Source organism: Rhea americana, unplaced genomic scaffold (genome assembly GCF_003343005.1).
Source record: "Rhea americana isolate MKP2758 unplaced genomic scaffold, rheAme1 scaffold_55, whole genome shotgun sequence".
Lineage (NCBI taxonomy): Eukaryota > Metazoa > Chordata > Aves > Rheiformes > Rheidae > Rhea > Rhea americana.
This window is the reverse complement of record NW_028186701.1, coordinates 1,499,589-1,520,907: the sequence shown is the minus strand read 5'-3', so window position 1 is coordinate 1,520,907 and position 21,319 is coordinate 1,499,589. Positions and strand designations below refer to the sequence as shown.

The window sequence follows — 21,319 nt, the reverse complement described above, 5'->3', positions numbered from 1 at the left end:
ATAGCGACAATCAACTATATGTGAATTTTTTTCAAGGTAAGTAGAGCCATTTTTCCAGTAAACCTGTTCCACTTATTACACGTGCTARCAGACACACGGTATCAAAAAAGACTCCTCCCATCTGTGTTTCAGCCCGAGCCGTTATTCACAATACAAGGAAAGACTCCACAGGGCACTATTAGTGCACTCAACGTTTTCTGGTAATCCACCTTGGAACCTACAGCGCTGAGGCTGCTATACCACTAAAGTCACTGCGAACAGCTCAGCGCTTGCAACAGCGCAGCAGCACCCAGCTGGAGCCGGCTGCCCCGATTACAAGGCGGCCACGCAGTAACACAGCTGTCAGAAGTCAGGGCCCACTAAAACCAACAGGAGACACGCAGCGGGGAGGACATGGTTCACTCTGCCTCCAGACCAGGACTGGGACGCGCACCGGTATTAATCGGCACATTGCGCAGGGAAACTAGAGAGCAGGCTACATAAGGAACGAAGTGCCGGAGAGGCAGGAGCCCGCTGGGCACGGCCGGGCGGCCGCGGGGCGCCTGCCACGGAAACGCGGCCCCCCTGCCTCGCCGAGGGGAGACGGCGCTTCCCAAGCGCACGCCAGCTGCTGCCCGCGCAGATGCTACCGAGAGGGCGCCCCCTCCCCGCCCGACCGCCCCAACGGCTGCGGGCGGAACGCTGGGCGCGCGGCCGCGCCGCGCTCACCTGCAGCTTGGGCCGCCGCGCCAGGTACGGCCAGATGCAGCCGGCCGCGGCGCCGCTCGCCGCCGCGGGGCAGGGCCGCGTGTACACGATGCCGTACATCACCCAGCACGTGTGCGCCACGTACACCGCGAACACTCCCACCACCAGGCTGGTGAACGAGCTGCGGCTCAGCATGGCGCCCGCCCGCCCGTTCCTGGATCACCCGGGCCGCCCCCGGCCGCCCAGCCACCCCCGCTGGCGCATCCTCCGCGCCCCACGCCCGAGAACCGCCCCGCCCCGCCCTCTCCGTCACTTCCGGGACGCAGCGGAAGCGGCCCGGCGGCGCGGCCCGGGCAGGCCGTCGCCTCGGCGCCGGGCGGGCGGAGCCCGCCCTGGAGACCGCCACACCCGCGGCCGACGCGTCACGGCGCGGGGCCGCGGAGCCGCGGCCGGAGGCGGTGCTTGGGCCCGCCCCCGCCCCGGCGGCGGGGCCGCTCTGCTGCCGCCATTTTGCCCTGCTGGGGCTCAGCGGGAGTTCGGGTGGTTGTTGCGCGGGCTCATCGTCGCTGYTGCGAGGGCCCCAGCGTAGGCCAAGGTCCCCCAGGGGCTCTGCGCCGGCCGGGACGCCGCGCTTGGTGCCCCTGGCTCCAGAGCCCCTGCAGAGCAGAGCACCTCACCCCTTGCTTGTGCAGGGGGGAGAGCCGGTGGAGCAGTGCAGCACGCAGCACCTAGCTGCCCTCGTTTCTTCATCCTGCCTGGGACGGGTGTTCAGCTCGGTACYACGCACAGGCCTTGCCACGGGTGCCTTCTGGAGCACCCTGACCTGTAGGACGACAGCAGGAGAGCAGTTCAGGACAGCCAGGGTCTGGGCCCCAGCTTTGTGTTACTTGTATAGAAGGAACCAGAGATTGTAAAGAAGCCTGATCTCTGGGTTCTCCTGGCTAATGAAGAGCTTCCGTCTCTCTTCCACAAGAGGCTTCACCTTCCTGTTCCCCACTGGTTTCAAACCCCAGGATCTCCAGCACTGCAGGTCCTGCTGCCCTGTCCTGCTGGCTTTTGGGATCCTCTTGTACTGAGGCAGCACATCTGCCAGCCCAGGCAAAGGTGGCTGGAAGCCCCAAGTATATTTTCAGTCTATTTAAAGTTTTGGCCCTGTCACAAAAGCTGCTATGAAGGAAGGGCCCATGACAACTCAAGAGGGCCATATGCCCCTGTGCTACGGTGTAAAAAGGAACAAAAAAGGAAGGTTTCTTTTGATCCTTGTGTTTCTGCTCATGTGGAGTTAGGAGAAATCTGTGGTGCAGGTAAATATCTCAAATACGGCTCAGGCAAGAACATCTAGCAGAAACCATATGGAGACAGGAAGGACACCACCATGCAATAGCAGCGCAGCTACTCCTGACAGCAAGGAGTGGCAGCGTTATGCAGAGCTTGCCTAGGACACAAACAGGAGCCCAGAATAGCTTCCCTGGGCAGATGAAAAATGCATTGCAGGATGTGAAAAGGTTGGCCATACCACGGGGGAAGGTGAGGACAGATGTAAATGAAGAACAAGTTTGAGGTAGTGCTTTTTTCCTTTCCTTCCACTGTTCCTGCCCTGCCCTTTCCAATTCATCTTTTTTTTTTTTTTTTTTTTTTTGCATTTCCTTCTCTTCCTTTTTCTTCTCTGTCTTCTTATCCCTTTCTTTGTTCTTTAAGAAGAGGGGGAGAGCAATGGGAGTAAGCTGAGGTGAAAAGAGAGGGTGAGAAAGGAGAGACCATGGAGTGCTCACAGCTCATGCTCCTACAGTCACCTGAAGACAGAAAAAGCAGCTGGTGGAAAAAAAGGGCTGGCTGCTCACCTGTGAGCCGCAAACTGCAGTGGCAGAAGCCACCGTGTAGCTGTGCAGGAGGCAAAAGGAGAGCTGGGGCTGGACACCTTTGTCAGGCTGTACACTCCAATGGCAAATARCAGGTTAAAATGGCATTAAAGCTAGATAGTCTGCTGTGTAACAGGGGTGGCATGTTGATGAGCAATTTTTTTTTAAAGGAGGCAATAGAGGGGGTCAATCTAAGATACATTAACTATTGCTCAAGCCAACTACAGGCTGTTTGGCTTAAAAGCTGAATAGACAACTTGTGTTTCAAACAATGGCAAACACCAAATCCCAAACATCAAAATCTGGGCAATAGAGAAGTCAAGTCACTTTGCCTTGCTCTGTAAAACTGACGTGTTACAGAAATATCAACATAAATTTATGTCCTTGTCCAGAGTCTCCATCCCTGGAGATATTCAAACCCTTTATAATAAAAAATCTTGGATGCAATTTGTACATTTACATAATCTGTAATAGTATTTTATGAATAATACTATCCTTTTTATTTGTAATTAAAAAATGTTTCTGGAAATGTACCACATTCTTTTTAGACATTCTGCATACGTAATCTCTCTATATAAAGAGCATTCACCTATAACTTGAAATTGGAGACTATTTTTAAGAAAAACATTAACAGCAAGTCTTCACTCAGCCTTCACATCATGAATCATGTATGTAATTTCCATGGTAAACTCCCCAGTGTTTAACTTATATTCTTAAAGATATTCATACTTACAGTTCCACTTATAACCCCCCTGGACCTCATTACATGATTTTTTACCTTACCAGTTTCTTATGAGCAGGGAGGTTGGACTAGATGTTCTCCAGAGGTCCCTTCCAACCTTACTGATTCTATGATTTGTTTAGGTATCTGTGGACTGTAGAATCACTTCTCATCTGTTTTCTTGGATAAGTAACAGAGCTGGAGCTACTTTAGTCTAATCTGCTTTGACTTGTCCAGACTTCTAGAGTACTTTTTCTGAATTTCTTTTGATATTTCAGTATTCTACCTTAAGCATGGACAAAAGAACTGGACTCAATATCCCTGTGATCCTTACTATTTAAAACAAAAAACCCAAACAAAAAACCCTATAAAGCTCTATTTCGTACTCCCATTAGTCAGGTAAATACTGTTCTAGACACACTGCCACATCAGTAAAGCATGCTTAAACATACATGGACTTGGATTTTAAGCACAGCTACAGTTTATATCCTTTTCCTTGTTGTAAACCTTGTTTATCAAAAACTTAAGTCTAAGAAAAAAATCCAAAGGAAATCAAACATTTTTCGTTTTGTTTTTAATTTGGTTTCACGCTGAAAATTCAATTTACAGTAAGCCAGTCACACGGAAAATGCCCACTTGGGCAGAATGAGCTATGATTGTATGCTGCACATCAATTCTTGTACTGTATCGCTTATTTCCCTTTTAGTAAATAATCATTTGATTGACAGCATAGTTTAAGGTTCTGTGTCATTGTTATTTGGCTCAGATAATTTTTTGCACATTAGTCCATTTTGATGTATCAGACAACTAACAAGAAAAGAATGATCAAATTGAGGTATTTCCTTCAAGAAATTACTCATCACTGGTATTCAGAGCTGTTAGATCATGTAATTTTAAATGTTGAGATAATGTACAAAAACAAGCTCATTTTTTAAAAATATTATCCTTAGTCTTCCATGCATGTTAGTAAAAAATACAAAAATCAAACTTGTAGCACTGAAGCTGTATACTTCATTATGCAAAAGGTTAACCATTCCAAGCATCTCCATTGGAACCACAAGCTACAATCATCTTGAGTACACTACTCATTTTTGCTTTTCAATTCTGAAAGTATAGTCACTTCAGTGCAAAGATAACTGTCTATATACACATACTATAGGAGTCTGTTAATAGGAAAATTTACAGCAGAAATATGTATCAAGTTCATTATTATCCATTAGCACTATATATTGTTACAGGTATTACACTGCATATCCAAGGGCTATAATAAAAAACTTGCTGCCAATATGCAACTTTAAACACACAAGGTCTGCCTGTGCAGCTCTGAAATCAACAGAAGTACCACTCATGGAACAAACACATCATACCTTCTAAGCGAGTTCACACGAAACTGAATTTCCTGCTCCATAAGCACAGGTTATTGGTCCAACTATACCTATCCTCTTCATGGCAGTGTCTGAATGGGATTTAGTAGTGGTAAAAGAAAATTCCCAAATTTGATTTTTTAAAAGACTTTTTTTTTTTGCATTTAAATTCTCAGTTTGTTCAAAAACATAGCAATTTTTCCCAAAATATATAAATGACATCCTCAATGCTATTTAATAGTAATTCAAGAGATTAAAAATATTTTTTTTCTGAATTATTTCTCAGTTTGTGGATAACTTCATTTTCTTCCAAATCAGATTTCTAATTTGATCTCAGGTACTAATTAATCTCTTGCATACTTGTAGAGATGCTGGGAGTTACAAAAATGTTTGAAAAGTGGTCCCATTGAACAGATGTCAGATGCTTTCTATGCAATTCCATAACACTGAAGTTAAACAATACATAATACAAAGTTAGATGCTTAGTCTTGGTCCTCCTTCAGCATACAAGATCTATCACTTTTAAAGAGATTTACTTCTGACTTCTATTTCTAAAATTACTACATGGAGCTCTTAATATTGTTAGAGCAATTACAGAAAGCAATGTAAACAAATCACCAACACAAACAACAATACGGACAAGCAGCTGCAACTGTTTTGCTTTTTGTCTAAATATATACAATTGGTAATAAGTGATATTTAACTTAAGGAATTCTAATACACATATCTAAGAAATAAAATTTCAATTTTAGCTGTTTACTTAAAATTGCTTCCGCAGTCTGTAAAGTACAATACTAGCTAACTTAAATCTTCCTTCTGAAATACAAGAAATATTTTGTTTGAACTTTAAAGTAAACATACGACAAAAATACATAATTAGGGCATACAAGATCTTTACAAGTTTATTTCTTTAGCGTTTAAAATACAAAATTGTCTTCATGCTGGATATTCAATAGAAGACGTGTTTGGGGTCCCCAATATACATTCATAGACTTAGAAATAACCTATCATCAGTTGAATTTCATTTACAATACCATGGTAGGATGAAAAGTGTCTGAGCTTTGACTTTCTTCAGTACCCATGAAGAGAACTGGTTTCCTATTTGCACAGTGCATTCTGAACTCAGAAGTAAACAGGCACACACCAATGTGACATACACAATCCAAAGTCTATCCAAATCAAGGTTACCATTGTATTTCAAAATTTAATTTCTTATTGTTCATAGGAACATTTAAGTTTCCCATAAGCAGTATCAAATGCTGTCACCTGGACATATCCACAATGGTTGAACTGCAGGAAAATAAAAAATAATCCTATAAAGACAAACACAAGCTAATGCAGTATACAGGGCTTCAGTTTTGGGTACTGTTAGCAGAGTAAGATCTTAATGTTCACCTGCCCCTTTCTGATCAGAAAGGAAAGTCTGTGAATATAACTTAAGTGTAAGAGACAGAGAGGTCTGCTTCAGGCTTCAGCCAACCTGCAGCAGCAGAATAGATAGGAAGAGCCAGGGATGTGGAAGACTCAATCCAGCAGCTCAAGGGACCAAGTAAGATTCTTCTCCATTCTGGGAGAAGGCCAGCTGTAAAATGAAAGCTTTGCTCCTATGCTGGCTTTTTTGGGATTACTATTTTCTAGTTCAGGACCAGTTGTTCATCTAATTTTTCTCTGACTTTTTGATTCTTTGGCTCAGAACTGGTACTCTCAAATAGCACCCATTCATAGTATTAAAATATACTATTACAAAAATTAATGTGACTTTTGTCTTGCTTCTGAGATTTTTGATCAAAGTGAAAGAACTGATCCATTACACTATTCCACAGGTTATTACACAGCACCTTCTTAGAAATCCCCAAGCTAACCTCAAATGAGCTGGCAAGTTCATGTGGCCCTATGCAAATATTAGATCAGAATCAAGAAGCATAAGAAGTGTGTTGTGCTGGTGTGAAACTACATGTAAGCTTATTATCTCAGCAGCAGTAACTTGGGTGCAGTCTGTGCTGAAGTGATTCTACTGTTTCCATTTCCAGTCTTAGCAGTGTGAATAATCATTTGAAAACTAAATGATCAGTACCTGCTTCTTTACCTGCTACAGATGGCCATCCAAAGTTAATCTGAAAGAGTGCTCTGCTATGCCACTTTGCTAAAGAAAATGCAATTATCAGGCTGCTATCACAACTAGCAAAACTTTTGCATAATGAACTTGCAATGCAATCTAGACAGAGTATCAATTGCTGCAAAAAAAGTCTCATCCTATTTCACAGAAACATAAACCTTGCATTTTATAAGCCTTTTAAATCTGCTCTGTCAATATTGCTTAATTCAGTTTGATGCCATTACACATGATGAAGCAGATATCCCATCTAGGGAAAAAGGAGCCATCCTCTACAAAACAAATCACTTCTCACTGGCAAAAGACAAAATAATTAAAATCTTGAAATAAACCTGACAGATTTCCTTGCGAATGAAACTCTCATATCAACAAGATACAGGAAAYAGTCACATGCATGTTCAAGCGTATCTAAAGGATGATGTTTCTGCTGCTGTGTTTTCTGTAGTTTTATCTCATTATTATATCATTTATGCACAAAGGTAACTAATTTGTATACTAAGTTTTGTGCCTTAGCTATAGCACGCAATAATGACATTTGTTCCTCCAAGGCGCTGCTGGAGGATTTTACCTTTAAGAATGTCTTTCAAGGTTCCCATCATTGTCTGTATATTTTTTTCTGGTCCTCATAGGAGATGATCATCACCAGCTGTGCTGCTAGTGACCTGAACAGTCACTTAGATACACGATGTTGTAGTACCTTCAAGAAATCTGACTGAAAAACAGGTGGCTTAATCCGTACCTACCTGGGAGTGCAGTATCATAGGCTAGAAAGTAAGGATAGTTGAAGAAGTGTCCTAGTCTTCCTGTTCACCTATGAACCAAATTGTGAGGTCTTGCTGGACTGACTGAACAATGGCACTGGTTACAAATTCTTACCTTCATTTTCAGACTGTTGGACCTACTCTTCCTCTATTTTGTAAGGATCTGGCCACAGTGATTAGGCAGTTGAAGTTTTCAAAATTAGCTGAAAGCCAGATACCCAAGTAATCAACCATCTGAAGTGCTCAGTCAATATGTTTCAATATACATTTAGGAGTCTAACTTAAGAGCTTGCTAATGCGAAATGCTTGGCCTACGTATTTGTAATTTCTGGGCTTAATTACAGAGCACTCCTGTGAGTGCTGCTAGAAACCAAGCAGAAGCTTCAAACTAAACAGAAAGCATAGTGCAACATTTCAGAAGGTCACATGACCCACACTCTGACCCACAGGAAAATTAATCCAACTTGGTCAAAGTTAGCAGAAGTGAGTATCTTCCATACTACTGAAGTCCCATAATATACGCAAAGCTGTGTTTATATAATTTATGAGATCATGGGACCTATGGAACATCCTACTCAAGAGATTAGATGTTGCAGAACTTAAGTGTTTTCTCATTAATTACAGTTTAATTTACAAACACATTTCTTTTGAAGGAGTGGAAAGAAGAATGGGAGTTAAACACTGTTTTGAAACAGTGAAATACTGTACTTACCAAACGACGATTTAATGTAGGAAAAATTATTTAATTACAATACTGAAGACAGCCTTAGAAGAAAACTCATAAACAATACATCTCCTTCAGAAAGTTTATCAAACTATCCAAATGTTGAAGTGAAACAATTTCTTTTCTGGAAAAAATATTTATTACATAATATTATGAATATTATAGTCATATACTTTCCATACCAGCCCAATACTTAAACTAGTTAACAAATCTGTTTGGTGTGCATAAAAATATTCCCAGCTATGCACAAAAACTGTATTTACTTCCTGTAGCTTTGCTTCTAAAGACATTGCATCACTTCCCTTCTGCACGAGTGCCTGCATTTCAAATAAACTTTGTGACCTAAAGGTTTAGCACTGCAACAGGTTGCCCAGAGGGGTTGTGGAGTCTCCTTCTCTGGAGATATTCAAAACCTGCCTGGATGCAATCCTGCCTAACATGCTCTAGGTGACCTTGCTTTAGCAGAGAGGTTGGACTAGATATCTCCAGAGGTCCCTTCCAACCTCACTGATTCTCTGATTTTGATTTAAACCTTCAAAATGGGATTAGCAAACAGCTAAAATACAGTTTTTGTCTTCTAGCACAGTAAGAGGATTCTGACTAAAACAAATGCATTGTCAGATATAGTGAAATTCACTGGTGTAAAACAGTATACAACTTTCTCCATTATAATTTCTCCATTAAGGCTTTAGAATTGTCTATAATACTACCTTGTGAAATATGTATCTGCTTAGATCAGTTCACTCCGAAAGATCCACTGTAGAACTTATCTTCCTGTGGTGAAGACAATTGTTTTAACATGCTTTGTACCTTTTAACATTTGTGTTTTTTTTAATGTTTTTTGTTTGAAGAAAAATAAATGAAACAAAAATGATACTTTCTAGATATCTTGGATTTCCAAAGTTTTGTGGATTTTGGTGTTCATATTCCTTCCAAATTCAGCATATTTTTCAACCATATCAGAATAACAAAGCTTTGTTCGAGTCTCTCCCTCAAACAACATATATTCAGGCTGTTTTAAGAGCACTACTGACAAGGGAGGGCAGCATTACATAAAAGTAGCAAAACATTCATCACTACTAACTGACCAGAGACAGATGTTGAAAGGCTTCACACCACTTTTTATATAAGGATTATTTGTTAAGTGAAACTGCTGTAAAGAACTGAAGTAATTTCTTTGTGCATCTCAGTGTAAATTTATGACCAGTTAAAATAATACATTGTCTTTGTAGAACTGGCAATTGAAAGCATTTACACTAGTGTTTGGTGGAGGGGGAAGAAACCTGTCCAGCCTTTTCACATCTATTTTTGCAGCTCGGGAAGTTTGCTGAAACTTAAATGTATCAGTATCTAGCTGTTCCATCTCTAATACCTTTTTAAAAGGCTGCTTATGTGGAACTACTAAAACATTACTGCAGTCTGAGAACAGATGAGTTCTAATGAACGCTGCTACATTAATGCAATGTGTTACTGGTCTCAGCTGTCAATAAACTCTGAGTTTACTACCCTAGTTGCAGGGCTTTTCTGTCACTACAAGGCAGTCTAATAGCCTGATATACTACATATGCTGATATCCCCTGGATTGTATTTATTAACATCTTTATGATGTTAATACAGGCTGATTAGGTTTTCATCCTGATATTGACCACATTATTTCTCTACCTACATCAATCACCTTGCAAAAGGATGAGTGCTGCGAATCATTACAGAATCTGGATTTTTTTTTTAAATGGCCACTCCACCAAGACTGCTTATTCACCAAGAAAATGCAGCGTTGGTCAACCAGGCTTCTTCAGCACTGCAGCTCCTGCAGTGTTTCAGCTGTGTGGACAGAAATGACACACAGGATTTTTAAAGCATCTTCATCATTCATTGTTACATTTGTTTAAGGACCCATTTACTGCAGGCTGCAGCACCCTTCAAACCTGCACCTTCTGAACACCTTAGCTGCATGCTTACAAACAAGTGCAGTTATTACATTCATACCAATTAAAAAGCAATCTCCTCTCCAAACCAAACAAGAAACCAAACAAATCCTTTGCTTCTTTTAAAGGAGACAAGTGCCCTGGATATGAGCACAATACGTACAAATTAGGTGTACTCTAATTTAGTCAATGTCATGCATATTTTATTGCTCTTTCATAGATGTGGGTAGAGCACTCCTTTCTCTGAAAACTCCTTCTCACCCGGGGTCTTCATGAAATACTCAGCTGCTCTTTCTTGTTTGCAAGTGTGTCAGAGAACCCTATCTCCTCTCCTACACTTTGAAATCCTCAGCTCCCCAAGCTCACCCACACAACAAAACATGACCATTTTACGAGCAGCTGTCTTGGGCCACAGGGCCCAAGAGATCTTACAGGTCACATGTGATGCCTAAACTACAGTTTGTGTCCCCTCTCTTGCATACTAAAATACATATGCTGTAAAAAACCCCCTAAAAATTAGAAAGTGGACTTCAGAAGACCTACTCCTACAACCCTAGGGCATGATCTGCAAAAACAGTAATGTCTTTGCATTAACTGCCTTTTTGTTCTGTTTTCAGAACCTCCAATGAGCAGAGGCTCCTCAGCCCACCTGGACAACCTGCTGCAAAGCTTAATTAAGTGTGTTGCAAGTTTTCCTAATGTTTCACTTTTAAATTAATTGGCTGTATCTACTACAAACTTGGAGGGAAAAAAAAACAAACTGTTCCTATCCTCTCTATAGCAACTCTTTCCATATTTGAAGACTGCGCATGTATCTTCCTTCAGTTCCCTCATCTTTGATTAGGTATTTCTTTACATCTTTTTATTGAGTATTTTCTGTCCTCTGAACTCTGTTCAAATGCTCCTCATCTTTCTAAAGTGCTCCAATATGGATAGGTACTTCCAGAAGGCCTTACTAATCCCTGAAACCCAGAAGTATCATACAGACTACACCTTTTACACATTCCACTGTAATGACTATCTTTGTTGCAGCAACAAGTTAACTGTCCTCAGTGTGTGATACACTGCACCCTCCCTGCCCTTTTTATGCAGTTATAGCCGTTCTATGCTGTATTTGATGAGCAGACTTTTCCTGCCTTTCTTTTCCTTAGAGGTCTTATTTTTCAAATAACTTCTCCAATTTTTCAAGATTGTTTTTAGTTCTAATCACGCCTGCCAATCTGCTAAAATCCTCTAGGTGGGCATGCATTACTTAAATCAAAAATTTAACTATCACCTCCAGATAAGGGCATACCCCTGCATAGCCCCATATCATTCCTATTAAAGCCAGTTTCTCCTAGTTCAGAAAGTTGCCACGTGCAGCTAAGGATTTCTAAGGACACATTCCAATACTCTAATGAGCTTCAAAAAAAAACCTCCTGCTATTAAAAAAACCAAAACATTTGGTATAAACAATTTCCTTCTGCTAAAATTCTTCCCTTTCAAGTATAGTTTTAAAGTTATACTAACATGGGGAAGATCCAAATGTCAATGGCAGCTTTCCATTCACAAAAACATCATTTTAATGTGGCCCCTGCAGGGTTAGTCACATAAATGATTTGAAAGTAAACTGTTGGTAGTGGTGTTTGGAAGCAGACTTGCCTTTACAGTTGTTTTGTGACAGTACTTCTTACTCTGAGGCTTTTGTCACATTTTCCAATATGTGGAGCTCCCTGTTTTTGGAACAGTTTCAATTTTTCTCTGAGCTAATCATTGATAATTAAGGCATCTGGCTTTACAAGAGGAAAGATGTAAGAAATGTTCCTAATACAAATGTTTTTAAATTTCTTTAAAAGAGTTCTAAAATAAAGTTACATCTATGTTATACACAGTGTATCTAATGTTGCTATAGAGCTTTAACTAGCATTCCTTTGGCATGTCCTGCAACTTTTTGCTCACTTTGCTTTGAGAGTAACGGCAACCTTTTCAAATTTGTGCTGATACAACTAAATTTTTTTAGCGTCTTCCATCCTAAGTTATCTCTGTATATAGGCTTTCTACAGAAGAAATCTGATAAGTTTAGATTAAATATAATTGTTGATAAGTCTCCCATGTAAATACTAGGCAGACATGATTTGATTTGAACAAGTTAAGAAAAAAGCACAGAACAGTTTTGCCATGTGTTTGCAAACAACACGTGGTATGTCAGTTTTGAAAAAAAATCAAGTTTAATTGCATCTGGAAGATTACAGTAGAAAAAAAGTGTTGAGGATGAGGGAGGGAGAAAAAGAGAGGCTTTCCTTTTCATTCTACCATGGAGTGGATTGAAAGAGAAACAATTTTGCCACTCAACAATAAAAATAAAAAGTAATCCTTTTTTTTTTTTTTTTTTTTTTTCATTATTGTTTTGGAACTGTTCATTGAAATCAAAACAAATGGCCAAAAATGTGCTTGCCTTGTTCAAGAGAATAATCCCACTGAAATCAACAAGCCTGACTATGCAGATATGGACAGCAAAATTTGGCCCCAAAACATCCCTGTAACTAGGGAAAACACTAATCACCAAAGTGCACTTAACACCATAGTAGCTACAGTTTCTTTATACATGCACAATTTGTGCGACACTGTACATGAAACTAGCCAATGAAATATAAATAAGTGTGTCGCTTCCTTTTAAATATGAACATTAATAATGAAGCACATTCACATTCTTGCCTTTCAAAGACTTTTTGAAGAAAAATAAAAACACCTTCCCCAAAGTAACCTGGAACATACTAATAAATATAGCACATATGAATCAAAGAATGGTATTAAGGGAGAACTTTCATACACAAAACGTATTTGCTGTATAGTTGAAGTGACTTATGAAAATCCCAAGAAAAAACAATCCTCTCACCAGGAGAGGAAGGTAACAGTTGTAATATTAGTTCAGTTTCTTCTGCAGGGGCTTCTTTTTATCTTCAGCATTTTCAGGGCTGAAGTCAGTACAGATGCCATTAGGAGCAGGAAGAGATGAAGTTTCCAAACCACTCTCAGCTCCCATCTGATCAGAATACAGATAGTCTTCTGCAAAGTGTGGATGCAATTCGGCAAATTTGTAGAAGTCATCTAAAAAGATTTTTTACATATATTAGCTCTTTGAAACAAAGAAATGCTAAGTTCAAACACAAATGGAGTATAATGACAGGATCACTTTGGAAAAAAAAAATGCTAGCCTCATAGCTTGTTTCAACTTTTCAACAGAAGTTTATCACACCCTCACGACTCAGTCGCTGCAAAAGGTCATCTAACCACTCTTCAAAGCCTTTCAAAGAAAAGTTAGTCAGCTTAGCTTGTGCAAGAAGGGGTAAACATACTCAGATTTGCTTAAAAATCACACGGGGAGCACTGACTGAAGCCCTCCAGCTGAGGAGCAATAGTGAACAACTATAGGAGCCATTTCTTAAAAATCTAGGAAGTCTTTTGCAAACATACCCTGCAATACTTTCCACTGACAATTCTCGTCAACCTCTCTTCAAGGCTGGCTGTCATTACTGCCTTCCTCTTTAAAGATTTCACCCTTTCAAAGCTCCCAATATTTTAAAGATTGATATTGTGAGAAGTTAATTCATTTGCTTGCTTATTCCATTAAAACACTTTAAAAATTTTATACATCATGGCTCATATTATGAAAAACTGATTTTAGTGTTGTATGTTAATAAAACAAAATAGGGAACAAGATTAGCTGTTGGGGATGGGGGGAATTCCTAACAGCAAAAAGTTACATTTTTGTGTYATAATGAGGCACTGCAGTCTTGTCACAATCTGTCCATATGGCTGTTTACTCAGACATGATTTAAACATCAAGATCCTGTACAGGATCCAAGTCATAAGAAGCTATTTTTATAATGTAAACTGACACTGCAAGAAGCTGGATGTGTACATTATCATTAACTCTGTCATCTATAGCATATCACATACAGCCCACTCAAATTCACTCTATTATCTTAAAAGAGTTTATGACCAGGCAAGTTCCCCAGAGTGCAGAGCAAATTACTGCTGAAGTAACTTCAGAACTTCAGATGAGGGAAGCTCAGTTCCTTCTGGTACAACTAGATGTAGGAAGAAGGAAACTACCACAGCCTCCTCTCCCCTCTGTCCTTTGCTCTTTGGGACAGTGTATTTCTCTCAGCATTGCAAAGCACAGGGGAATGTGTTTTGGCTCACAGGGGCACGGAAGGTGTAGTTCAACAATGCCTCTAAATTGGTGCAGAGGGGTGGATGGGGAGAATGCAACGAAATCTTCACCTTTGTGCAAACAGGAGAAAAACTGAAAAACTTCTATCAACAACTTAATATAGATCAAAATTATTTTGGACCCTGTAACTTCAGTGAAAGTTGATGATATTCAGGCCCTAAAATCCCACAGTCCTTTATCACGTGTTGAAAAACCTATACTTTTAATACTGTTTTATTCTTAAAAATGTCCTCCTGTCTGTGAAGTCCCCAAGGGCTTAAATATACAGCACAGGTTGATGTATCTCATAAATGATACCAATCCCTCAGTGAAAACAAGAATATCTTAAATATGTTGTAAAACGTACATAAATTTTTCATTTGACAGTATTTTTAATCAAGTTCAAATTTTTTTAAATCTCATAGCAAAGAGTCCAATACTCTGATCATTTCCAAGAAGGAACTGCAGAACAATTATTTTAAGTGGTGGTAGTTACAATAGTAGTGTATTAATAATGTTGTATTAATAATATTGAAACACTTGAGTGCAAGCTAGTTCATCATAATCAAAACACTTGAGTATATTCAACTAATATGACTGAGAACACTATGATACTGCAGGAAAAAAGAAGAGCAATGATCTATCAGCCTCCCTTGGGTCTAGCCTGCAGCAGGAATACGAAAACATTTCCTTTTTTTCACAGGGAAGTTTTAAGCTAGTCCCAGGAATCTACTCCTCTTAACACACAAAATATTTATTATATTAATGACCATGAAAAAAAATAGTCTTTCTAGGCTGAGAATTTAGCCCAACTGAACTATGTATAAAAATTCAACCAACAGCAAAGATGCTCTTATAATCATATTAGGCAGAAGCCTTTTTGCATGGGAAAGGCTAGAAAATTTACTGTAGATGCCATTCTAAGTAATTCTTCAAAAGACAATTGTATCTTTTCAGAAAACAAATGCATAAAATCCTTTAAAGTGGTTTTCACACAAATATGACAATATCTATGCTAACCTGCACCCTAACAATTTTGTCACCATCTTTGAATATATTTTCAGTACTGGATCCAAATGAAAAACTTGGATTAAGGAGGACTGAACTGCACAGGATAATGTTTCTGAGAGATCTAAGTAGGCATTTTGGGTCTTGCTGAAACAAGTCCTAAAGATATAAAGGAATAATCTTTTATCAAAATGCTTCAGAGCAGAGCCCATAGAAAGACTGCTGGGATTTGCCTTATCCTCAGAAACATGGGACAAGATGATTTACAAAGAACAAGCTGTTCCAGTAACGCTTTGAATTCGAGTTCTCCTCTTGGCACTCAAGCTTAAGACAACTATGAAGCATTAGACTTGAGAAAAAGAGAGATCATCTTTCTCATTTGCTTGGAGAAAGTCATTTTGCTTTCCACCCTTCACCAAGGGGAAAAGGCAAAAAGGGTAGCAAAGGACCAAAGTAGAATTCTTTTTAGAATTGCTGTCTACACTTTTGCATTAAGTCTGTGTATGTTCTTCAGGAACTTCAAATCAGATGTTTTCTTCTTGCATTCCCAGTACCTGCATGAAATTCTTGCATACTCTCACTAACCGATTATCCTGGTAAAAGCTCAAGTTCATGAATCTCCTCCATTTTTTTCCCCCTTCAGCTATACAATCACTTTCATATGCAGGATCTCCAAGACAAACAGAATAGATAGGTAGTGAATACAGTTCAGATAATACATTTTAAAGAACTCTATTTTCTAATAATTCTTCCTTCTAAGCGTGCATCTGTGCAGATATTCATAATACTGCCTCACTCCCATCCTTGTTCTTAGCAAGCAAGTCAGGATCTTAGAGCACTTAACACAGTTTGCCATTTATCTATGAAGGGCAGAGTTTCTGAGAACTTATGATGCATACCTGCAGCATAACTGTAGGAAGGTATAGGCATGTTTTCAAATTCTCCAGAATCATCTGAAGATGGAAAATTTTTGTCCCTCTAGATTATAGATTATCAGCTTTGGAAACAAGGTGCATCTAAGCATTTAAGCTAATAGCGGACTGCCAAAAATCCAAACTTCAAACAATTCAGATCCAGCTTTATTAAACTAGTTACATAATCTTAATTTTGCTATTGGCTATTTTGTTTACCTGCAACCTGAGCTTTTACTTCAGGATGAGATCTCTGGATTCAAGGCCTTGTACTATGATTTAGGCTTGATGGTTGGATAATTTGTATTTTTTTGTTCTCAGAGATCATAAGCCTGAGTATTTGGTATTCTAAGGTGCTGGAATTTGGAGTAGAAAGGGAGTAGCAGGCTTGTGAGCAGTCTTCCCTGCTGTGTGATCCAGAGTTATTTCAGTGCTCTTTCACTGGAGAGAGACATAGCTTTTATTTTCCAGAATTTTGCTGGACAGTGCCATCATAAAAACTGTAATTTTCAAGTCTTCTGCCTTTCCTTTCTCAGCATTGCAACAAATTGAATGCATGGAAAGTTACACACATTCTTGGCAAGGCAAGGCCCCAAATATTTATGATAAACTGAAACACTGAGGAATCACAAATGCAGTTTCTAAAGTCTACCCTCATCTTCCAATTCTCTACCACAATAAAATGGGACAATTGTCCTTACTATGATTCAACATTCAGGTAAGTTGCTAAAAATGTTTTTACAATGTTTGTATTCTTTATAAAATGAGCACTTCTCAGAAAAAGATCCAAGCAAAATTTCAAAGCCGCAATGCAAACACCACCCCTCTTTGTATAACCTCCTAAGAGATGACTGGTGAATGCAGAAGGAAAGACGTGGAAATAGCAGCAAAACATTTCAGTGGCCACTGTTGTAGCTGAATGGGACAGCATTTCCTCTTTTGGAAACATCCCACAGTCACTTAGGGGAAAGTGCAAATTTAATCGCAACTGGGTATTATTAAAGATGGGTTATTGAATAATTTATACTGGATACCACGTGAATCGGTTTGAGTTTGCTTGTATACTATTTCAAATTTAGCAATTTTCAAATAATGAGATATGCTAACATTAAGAGTTCTGCTGGGCTCACCAGCTTAAGTTCAGTGCTTGCATTTTTGAAGCTGGCAACAGAGAGGGGGGAAAAAAAGAATGACTACAAATGAGTTGGGAAAAAACAAGGAGTAACAAAGGTAGTCAGCAAAAGAGCAGTCATAGAGGAGGGACAGAGATAACGCTGGGGATTTGGCAGGCAAGATATATGAAGAAAGGCGAAATACAGCAGGAATGATGGCAGCAAAAAGGCAACAGTTAGGAAAAAAGGGGAGGGGGAAGTCAGTAGTAATCAGACTCATTCTAGAAATGAGTAAAATGGTGCTGTAGTTGAAGCACTACACATGGATTTAATAATGTGGGAATTACCAGTGTAGAAATTGCAGTTTTCTAATACTAATGCTTTAATTTGTAGCATTTCTACAAATTAAATACATGCTGATAATCCTGAAGAACTATTAGAGCAGGGGCAAATCATAAGCACTTCTGTTAGATATGTGATATGTTGGCTATCAAAAACTTCTGAATATAGGTGTGCCTGCAGGTTAGGCTGCTTTAGACAACTACTGCTACTTTTTAATCTTACTACCATTCTTAATGATATTAATACTTAAAAATGATACAACTGAAATTAGAGCCTTGATTTCTAGTGCCATACCTTATTCACCAAATCTCACCATTTTTTGAATGCAATTTTCTTGCCTCCAAATCACCTGCATTATAGACTATATATAGAGCTGCTAGTTCAAAATTCCTCCCCCCCCCATATTCCTACCTCCAATCCCTTCCCCCATAACTTATTTTCAAACAGGCTGAGAAATTACTTTAGGAGTAGGAAATCTTATATCTCAATGTATTCTGGGAGGACAGAAATAATGAGGAATAGATATAACAGAAAATAACAGGATGTGCTAAGACTGCTTTCTCAAAAATACATATTCATACACGAAGAAGTCACAAACAGAATATGTTGAAAGAGCTAATCTGGGTATTACCTGATTTAATACAAAAGTACAAAACTCTGAAAGTATATAAACATGACATTAAGTATTACAGATGAAGTTCAATTTTTTAATCTAAATTTACTGTCTGCAGTGCTTTTATAATTACAAAACAAGACAAACAACACAAAAAGGTAAATCTAAAAAATACAACTTGTTTGTAAATCTACATAAATTTAGACAACCTTTACATTTGTCACATTTCAGGTCCCCCTGAAATACTCACGATATGTAATCTCCCCCTTTTCTTCTTCATCTACAGCTCTAAAAAGGTGTGTTACATTGATCTGTGACACACCCATGGCAGTCTTCAGAATACGAGCTAAATCCTCTTCTAGTATAGTTCCATTTTCTGACTGGTATAGCTATGAAACAACACAACAAGATAAATCATTGCAAAGTTGAAATTTGATGAGGCTGAACAAAACAGGCATGTAAGGAAGTATTTTCACAGCAAAAGCTGCTGCCGTAAGAGCACACCTCAATGGAATCAAGAACATTAAAGTTCCATGGAAAACAACAGTTCATGACCAAAACAGGACTCATGTTTTCTACTTTAGCACCTAACTTACATTCTGTTTTACAAGAGTAAGTGGAAGGACAAGATATTGATTTAATAAAACCTTCTGTGTTTTCACAGATCAGGTAATCAGAAGGTGATATTTGATGGAAAGGTTCACAAACATCACACCGGCAGGATTCAAAACACCCTTTCATTTGCTTAGCAATTAGAAAGGAAGGATGTCTGGCACTTACACTAGAGTGCTGCTCTTAGAATTTATTATCATAATTCTTTCTTTTACAACTTTTAATTGCCCACCAGAAATCTGGTGGTGCAGTAATCTTTATTTTAAGTTGTGTAACAACATACTGAAAAACTTCAATTTTGAGCAATTGTTCAATTATGTGACATGCTGCACTTTATCCCTAAAAGCAAATTACCAGATGCTTTGCAAAAAGTATCATGTGGTTCAAAACAGCAACTATTCAAAGTCACACATTCGTGAACCAGCCAAATCTTTCAATACCTCCCAACAAGCTGTGTGGAAGATTTTAATATATGTGATTCTGGAAAAGGGAGGGAGAGGGGAAGGTAGAAAAGATTTAAAAATATATATCTAGTTTCATGTGTGTGAATATTTATATACATATACTTTTTTTAATACACACAAAATCACTTCACAGGTTTTATTTTCCTTTTTTCTTTTTCCTAAAATACTATCAGCAAAATTTCCTGAGCTCAAGACCTTTTTTTATCCTGATCATCACTAGCCAGATAAACCATAAGCCATGCCCTCTCTGTCTTGCTGAATGCTTCCCCATCTTAATGCATGTTGTCTTTGCAATTTTATAGTTCCGTCTGTTCTACAATTAACCTGGGAACTCAGTTTATGCATTGTGAGTTCCCAAGATTACAGCAGATACTGAAAACCAACAAATCTTGCAGGAAATGGTTCTTAATTTTAAATTAGGTGCTTCCAAAATAAATATTAGTCTGAGATCTTATCTTTCTCTTAAATGTAAGGGTATTTTGATGGACATTTTGCATCATCATAATCAAGTTTATTTGAAATACTGCCCAAAACTTACATTCAACTTTAGCTGTGTTCATTTTACAGTGAACATACAGTGCTTTCCAGACAGCATGTGACCATTTCCCCATGCTTCCCCATTAAGTAAGGGCAAAGACCTCTCTGCTTTTCCCCTTAGAATAAACAGTAATAAGTTTACCCTCTAATTGCTGCTGATTTTCACAAAATTTGTAGGAACTGAATGTCACTTTCTCCTTAGTCAAATTTGTTTGCCAAAGGGTGAGAATGGTAGATGCAAACACTAAACATTCACAGGAGACTCACTTCTTTAGGAAAACATAGATAAGAAGGAAAAAAGAAAAAAAAAACAAAAAGCAACAAAAAACAAGTATGCTGAAGAACCTGAGAACAGCTACACTCGGAATATAAGGCTATCATGTAGTATTATGCAAGGGAATGCTCTCAACCCCATTCATTCATTAGTGATGACAGCATCAARCATCAGCTCTCTCCAGTCTCAACAACACTGGAGGCACAAGACATTGCAAGTTTAAGGGAAAGGGAAAAGACTGATACAAAATATGTTGAAATAGCAGTATTAAAGAAAAGAGTTAAAAGTTACAAATTAAGGTGTCAGACAAATCCACTGGAATAGCAAATGTTCAGTGTTGGTGCTGCCAATTTCCCAAAGAGCCTGCACTAGCCATCTGTGCTGATGCTCCAACAAAATACTGGGGCTAGACAATGATCAAGAGTGCTTCTGGAAGTCTGGGCAAAGAATTTTCTTCCGAACTGCAGGAATACCACAGAAATTCAGTAAGACTACAGAATCTTACCAAGGAAATGAAAGGAGAAAAAAATGTTTCTATGAGCATATAAAAATGAATGTTTTGAAAAACGTTATTAACCTGGAGAAAAGACATTCAACAGAAACAGATTATAAACAGCAATAAGCACAGCTCATGAGCATTTAGTCTGGAGCAATCAACAAAGGACTGCAGTTGAGAAAGTCAGTGTGCTGGTGAAGATTCTAGTTGAGCTCCACAGAGATCAATGCACCTTCCAAACTTCCATTGTTTTACATGGCCGAAGTCCAAACCTGTGCTTCATTCCCTCTGAATGTGGATCCCCCCTCCAATTCCAATTTTGCATTAATGTATTTTTTTTTAAATGCAAGTACATATAAAAAGAGCAAGTGAAACAAGATTCTGTGAATCTGATAGCACCATTTCTAAAAACAAAGTATGTAAACTATTTAGAGGAAGAAAATACTGCTTACCTGAAATGCCAGTTGAATTGTTTCCAGAGTTTTGGATGGTTTACAGACAACTGACAGAGCAATGACAAATTCACGTATGTCAATTATGCCACATTCATTCTGCAAAGAAAAATCTCACCTCAAAACACCGCAATTCGTCTCAGAATTTT

General features: G+C 38.9%; 2 protein-coding genes across 5 annotated transcripts in view; both read right to left on the bottom strand.

Moving 5' to 3' along the window:
• The window catches only part of CLPTM1L (CLPTM1 like), a 31,233-nt gene extending 30,266 nt beyond the window's left edge, over positions 1-967 (bottom strand). For all 3 annotated transcript variants that reach the window (XM_085318659.1, XM_085318658.1, XM_085318660.1), the window contains exon 1: positions 709-967. In XM_085318659.1, coding sequence (XP_085174785.1) covers positions 709-882 — 174 coding nt within the window. In that variant the 5' untranslated portion in view covers positions 883-967. The remainder of the gene's footprint in view (positions 1-708) is intronic.
• Positions 968-3,826: 2,859 nt separating this feature from the next.
• LPCAT1 (lysophosphatidylcholine acyltransferase 1) overlaps positions 3,827-21,319 on the bottom strand; it is a 64,962-nt gene continuing 47,469 nt past the window's right edge. For both annotated transcript variants that reach the window (XM_085318712.1, XM_085318711.1), the window contains 3 exons: positions 21,171-21,269; positions 18,586-18,724; positions 3,827-13,241 (listed from right to left, as the gene is read on the bottom strand). In XM_085318712.1, the coding sequence (XP_085174838.1) occupies positions 13,057-13,241; positions 18,586-18,724; positions 21,171-21,269 (423 nt within the window). In that variant the 3' untranslated portion in view covers positions 3,827-13,056. The remainder of the gene's footprint in view (positions 13,242-18,585; positions 18,725-21,170; positions 21,270-21,319) is intronic.